Source organism: Monopterus albus, unplaced genomic scaffold (genome assembly GCF_001952655.1).
Source record: "Monopterus albus unplaced genomic scaffold, M_albus_1.0 scaffold74.1, whole genome shotgun sequence".
NCBI classification, from domain to species: domain Eukaryota; kingdom Metazoa; phylum Chordata; class Actinopteri; order Synbranchiformes; family Synbranchidae; genus Monopterus; species Monopterus albus.
The window spans coordinates 1,444,369-1,450,631 of record NW_018127954.1 but is presented as its reverse complement, the minus strand read 5'-3'; the positions used below and the strand labels follow the sequence as shown (position 1 = coordinate 1,450,631).

The window sequence follows — 6,263 nt, the reverse complement described above, 5'->3', positions numbered from 1 at the left end:
TAACTTTATTTGTAATTTACAAACCAGTCCCACAGATACAAATAATATAAGACTTACAAAATAAATTCCAGGTTACGCTTACATAGCAAGCAGCTTTGTATTTTTTTTATCCTTGGGTTTTTCATTTTTCAGAAATGTCCTCTGACAGTGTGTGTGCCATTAGATTTCACCCAAAAACATACAGTTACTGAAAATAGCAATTTTGAAGAGAAACACAACTTTGTTCAGAAGACACTATATTTAACATGGCTCTTTACACAAAGAAAACAAGTCATGAACTCATTCCCCCAAAGCATTTTGCAGTGCCTTCAATTCCCGTAAATGGAAAGCAGGAGCCACTTAGACTCTCGGCAAAGAGCAGGTGTGCTGCTACTGGTGTGTAATCCACACAAGATGGCAGAGAGTCTGCGGCCGACTCCAGGGAGCTTCCCCAAGATCAAACAGATATCCCCGCAAATTAAAATAAAAAGAGAAGCAAAGTAGCATCCGCTGAGTCACAGATTTTGTTAATCTCATCCCAGAAGGAGTGGTTTTTGATACTTTCTGGAGCAAAAGAACAACAACTAACACTCCCTCCTTTCTTTTTTCTCCTTTTTTTAAACAAGGGTTGAAGACGGCGAGGTATATTCTCAAGCACTGTGTTCAAGACCCTTTGATTTGGTTGGAAAAACAAAAGGAGGACAAAAAGAACAAGAACAACAACAACAACAAAAAAGTACCCATTTCAATAGCAGCAAAAATACTATGACTCTCTGGTTGCTTTTCAGGGTGTCCTGTGGTATATATGCGGGATTCATACATGTAGTGAAATGGACAATCCAAAAGGTCTTGTACTGCGAAATACATCCAGGCGGATTCTAGTATTAGCTTTGTACTGTGAAGCCATTTTGTCCATCTCTGCATCGGTCATTATGGGTTTCCAGAAGGCACTTTTTTGTTCTGTGTGTGTTTGTGTGTGTGTGTGTGCATGTGCAGAGTGTGAGAGCATTGAGAACAGAAAGTGATGGAATGAATGATGTGCGTGTGTGTGTGTGTGTGTGTGTGGCTAAAGGGGGAGAAAGAACCAGAGAAGGGCAGATGTGTTTGGCTGTCTGTCTGCCTGTATGCGTGTCTGGTTTCCTTGTGTATGGGTGTGTAATCAATGCATGAAATCAAACACAACAATCCCTACATTTTACTCAGTGCAGTCTGCTCCTCAAGCACCTGCAGGTAATCAGGCGTTCCTTGGAGCTTGGCTTTCAGCTCATAATACTCACTTTTTCTCTGCTCCACCACAATCTTACTGTGGTTTCCGCCTATCAGTGATGACTTCTTCATCTTTTTATCCAGTGTTTTCTCCGGATACCGTATTTCATACCCGCCCATCCCTATACTGTTGAAATCTCTTTTGCTGTCCAGGAAGTTCTGGATGAACATGCTGGGCTCTCGGTTGGGGAGGAATTCCTCGAGTTCGTCAATGGTGCTGAGGCGTTTGTTGCGCTCCAGGGTGGAAAGCGAGTCTTTATCCTTGTCGGCACTGTTTCGAAGGATGATCTTCTGCCTATGTGAGTCCGCAAACTTGAAGGCGGCATCCATGTCTGAGGAACGCCCAATCCCACAGGTGTGGCTCTTGCCAATGTGCTCAATAGTCTGGGGGATGAACGTCTCACCTCCCAGGTCATCTCCCAGGATGGAGCCTTTTTTACCCGATTTGTGGTTGTGTCGGCGAAGTTGCAATGACATGGAGCCACACTCTTGATTACCAAGACCTTCCTGTCTGCCCACTGGTTTTTTATTCCGCCTCAGGACAAAGACTAAAAGGCAGAAGGCCACAAAAACAGTAAGGATAAGCACTACAAGAATGCTGAGTATCATAATGGAGAGAGGCACAGGCCCCCCCGGTGGGGCTTTGCCAACTCCAGCAGGTGACACTGAGGTCAAAACAGGGGTGGCGCTAGTGAAGATGAATGGAGGCCTTGCAACAAGCTTAGGACACAGGATCTCATTTTTCAACAGGCGCAGCTCAATGTTGGCGAACTGCACAGGGGAGGCACATTTCACCTCTTTGGCAGCCACTCCATCACTTAGCTTCTCTAGCCAAAGTTTAAGGGCGACCAGATCACAGGAACACTCCCATGGGTTCCCTTCCAGGTCTATCTGGGTCAGTGACCGCAGCTGGTCCAAGACACCGCTTACTGGCAGGGTCATGAAGTGATTGTTTTTCAGATTCAGTCTAGCTAAAGAGACACCTGCAAACACGTAGGCAGGGAGACTCCGCAGCACATTATTGTTAAGATACAGGAGTTGTAGGTTCGGCATGGAGTCAAATGTACCAGCTAAGATTTCTTTTATGGCGTTGTATTCCAAATACAGGTACTGTAGGTTTGTGAGGCCCAAAAACATCTCTGGGTGCAACTGTTCGAGCTGGTTTCCATTCAGATACAGTCTCCTCAGGTTAGTGATGTTAGCAAACACACCTTTCTGGACTGTGACAATCTGATTACTGCCAAGATGTAGCAAATCTAAACCCTCAAACCCTTGGAAATCAGTTGGGCTTATGTCACGAATGTAATTCCCACTCAGGTGAAGTTTCTTGGCATTTGGGGGTTTGGGAATGAGATCGGCTAAATTTTTAATATTCCTCTCCTGACAGCTGACACTAACGCCAAAGTCAGAGGGGTGAGCTTTACAACTGCAGTGCTGTGGACACAACAATGGAGGGGTCCGTGTCTGGAAGGAAACTATCTGGCTATTTCTTCCAAAAGGGGGCAAACCAGCAACAATACCATTACCATAAATCTTAGATGAGTCAGTGGTTTTTGGTGTTTTAGTGGCTATAGGAGCTATGACAGTTGGGGACATTTTGGAGGGCAACTGCCCATTATCAGGCAGTGCAGTTCCTGTTCCCATGGGGCAAAGCTCCTGTCTGTTGGTTTCTTTCAGGAGCCTCCCATACAAGTCACTTGGTGTTTCACATATGGCCTCGCCGATAAAAATATTGTAGGGCATGTTTTCAAGCCATGCCTTGAGAGGTGCTAAATCACAGGTACAATTCCAGGGGTTGTCATCCAGCTGCAGCTCTACAATGCGCCCTATGTGCTCCAGAACCCCCAAATAAGGAAGCTTCTGGATCCTGTTACCCCTTATATCCAGGTGTGTGAGCGAAGCAAAGCGAAATATGTTGTCAGGAAGTGCCTGTATGAGATTATCATTCAGGATCAGCACTTTTAGCTTGTGTAGTTTGTTAAAAGCTCCTTTTTCAATGTACTTAATCAAATTGTAGTCGGCCTGAAGGTATTCCAAGTTTTCTATCCCTAGGAAAGTGTCTGCTCGAAGCACCTTCAATTCATTATTGTTCAAGTGCAGCTGTTTCAATGCGCTCATGCCCATGAATGCTCCACCTTCGATGTTCTGCAGTTTATTGTTCCCCAGCTGCAGTGACACAGCATGGGTAAAGTTGAGGAAGGAGTTTGGGTAGAGTATGATTAAAAAGTTGTTCTGGAAGTTCAGATGATAGAGGGACGAGGCTGGAGGGATGAGCTGTGTGGGTCGGTAGACAGTGATCTTCTCACAGTTTACATACAGAACATTTTCCACCGACATACAGGAGCAGGCGCTGCAGGTCTCAGCCATCAAATCTGAGGCAGACGGGTCTGCCATCGGGAGTCCGTCCAACATGGAAGGGGAGGATAGGGAGGAGGAGAGGGAGCCGGAGATGTAAGAAGAAAAGGCTGCCAGCAGGAGAACGAGCAGCATCTCGCCGGTTAGAAATCCTCCCCCAGAAAACCATTTAGTAACCTTTGGAGAAAAAAAGACAGGTACATGTACAAGCATTCACACACACAAGCATACATATGCACAAACGAGCCCAGAGGCGCATGCGTTCCCACACACACACACACACAGACAGAAAGCAAACCATCAAAATGCATATTCGATATTGATTATACTGCAGTTCCAATATGTAATCAATTTTGGCACTTTCTTAAAAAAGCACATTAGGGATATTATTGTTATTTTTACTGTATAAAACACTGTGCAATTTGCCATTCAGATGATGCACAATTCTAATTGTTGCACTTTTTGTTTGAATCATTGGAGTGAGTGGTTTTGGGTTGACTCAGTGATTACCCTAATTACTCAACGAGACAAATGTTTGATGCAGATTATTCAGTAGAATTTTTTTTGACCTTTGACCTGCTGCACAACTCTGCAGTCTTATTCTTACATCTAAAGCATGAAGCATCTTCTTGTAAACGTTTAACACTCACGACGCTATTCTTCTCCTCTCAGCATATTCAACATAATCAAAGCCAAACGGCTGCGGCTCCTTTTTTCATTGGGTTATTATTTGAAGCCAGCAGCACCTCTAAGCAGCACATTGAGGTTATTTAGAAAAAGCAACTGTGGAAGCAAGCGGAGAGGGAGAATTGAGACTGTGCCCATTACTGGCATATTGAGAGGTTTGTGAGCGACACGCATTTATCACAGAGCGAACCATCCTTCCCCCCCCCCCACACACACACATGTGACACCAAAAAGAAATAAAAAATTAAAAAAGGTTCCTCAAATATAAAAATGTCCAGAAACTATGAAGGAACGCGGGTGAAGTGTAAATAAATTAGACTTACCCAAAGCTGAGATGGTAATGAATGCGGCTCCCTCTGGAGACACGGGGCAGCACTGGTGAGACATGGATGAAGACGTGCGCAAACAGTCCTCACAGCTGAAGTAGAACCCAGACAGTTATAGGGCACAACACGGTTTCTCCAGTCCGTATATCCCCATGTGGGCTACTGTATATCAACCCCTGCCAAGCACACTGGAAGGGGTGCTGGGGAGATGAGGAAAGAGGGTAAGGACTGACACTCCGATTTCACCCGATGCGTCTCTTGCTGACGGGCTCGTCTTGCTTGGAAAAATCACCCCTCTGTTCGTTCGGGCCCCAAGGTGGTTGTACTACCTCCATGGGAAAGCATTCGTTTGGTTGCAGGACAGACAGGGGGAGTTAGACTGGGAGAGCAAACGGAGGGAGGGAGAGAGAAAGGGAGAGGCAGGCAGTTTTAGAGAGCTTGATGGCGCGTCCGGCGACTCCAAGGCATGAAAAAAGGCGTAAGACTGTCCGTGATGCGGTGAAATAAGTCCATCATTCTTGGAGTTTTTTACGGGGAAAGTGGAGGATGAGGAGAAAGCAGATGGCCCACACTATGCGTCTGGCTTCAGCTCGGCTCTGCAATTCCCGCCGATCGAATGGAGAGATACGGGTCTGTTTCGAGCGAAGTTGCGCACAGGGATAATGCTTCTGAGGGCAAAACAGCCAAAACGTTCCCATCAGGGTTTGTGTATCAGTACATTTTTTTCCATCCGGACAACATAAATTCGGTCATTGGCTCAGACTCCGTGCAAAACAGTTATTTTCTTTTTACGGTTTATTTGCAAGCAGCAGATTTGCTAATTGCAGTCTCCATCCAACGGGAGGGAATTTTGGGGTGGGGGGTGTAAAAATAAGGGCAATGGCGATAGCGAAGCTCCTCTCTTGGATAAGAAATGCGTAAAAGCTCAAAGATATACACAAGAGAAACACGTCAGGACAACAAAAACCGGTGCGTAAAAATTAATAATGCAGTTTTTAAGTCTTTAGCCCGCCGCGGTGCAAGTGAAGAGCTGGAAACTCCGTGCTTTTTCTTGTTCCCATCGGTCATGAAAAAAAATGTAATCACAAAAAGCATGGGACAGAGGCGCAAAGATCTTTAAAGCCAATCAGAGTATCCAGTTCGAGGAGATGGTTGGGAGGGGGGGGAGGGGGGTCAGAAGAGAGAAAAGCAAGTTTGTCTTTCCTTCTGTAAGACAGAACAGTATCCGCGTCAGGCGCATAAGTATGCTGACTCCTTCTGCAGCCGCATTCACTGAGCTTCCCACACGACTAAAAGAGGAGAATGCAGAGATGTAGAAAGACAGGAGGAGGGAGGGAGGTGGAGAGAGAGAGAGAGAGAGAGAGAAATGGGGAGGGGGTGTTCTCTCAGATAGACCAAAGATGGGGAGTGGGGGGCAAAAGACTTAAAAACTTTAGCGCTTGAAGCAGATACAGACCCGTTTTTTTCGGCACATACTGTACTTCTGACAGTTTATTATGATATTCTATTCTGGATATTCTACATATATATTTTTTAAATGCTGTTGTACGGAGGCTCTCACATGTTTGTTTGTTTACTTGTTTTTCTCCTGTGTAACCTCCAAGGTGTTGAAGATCAAAGCTGACGAGCAGCGCGGAGGGGATGGTGAGA

General features: G+C 45.5%; 1 protein-coding gene across 1 annotated transcript; it reads right to left on the bottom strand.

Annotated features, from left to right (window-relative positions):
• Positions 1 to 6: 6 nt before the first annotated feature.
• On the bottom strand, positions 7 to 4,689 carry slitrk4 (SLIT and NTRK-like family, member 4). Its single transcript, XM_020605913.1, has 2 exons — positions 4,611 to 4,689; positions 7 to 3,777 (listed from the first exon to the last, which is right to left on the bottom strand). Exon 2 carries the CDS (start codon positions 3,733 to 3,735, stop codon positions 1,168 to 1,170), a length of 2,568 nt encoding a protein of 855 aa, XP_020461569.1. The 5' UTR covers positions 3,736 to 3,777; positions 4,611 to 4,689; the 3' UTR covers positions 7 to 1,167.
• Between the last annotated feature and the right edge of the window lie 1,574 nt (positions 4,690 to 6,263).

Coding starts and splice junctions, on each gene's coding strand:
- slitrk4 (XM_020605913.1), bottom strand. CDS start 3,735: ATGCTGCTCGTTCTCCTGCTGGCAGCCTTTTCTTCTTACATCTCCGGC.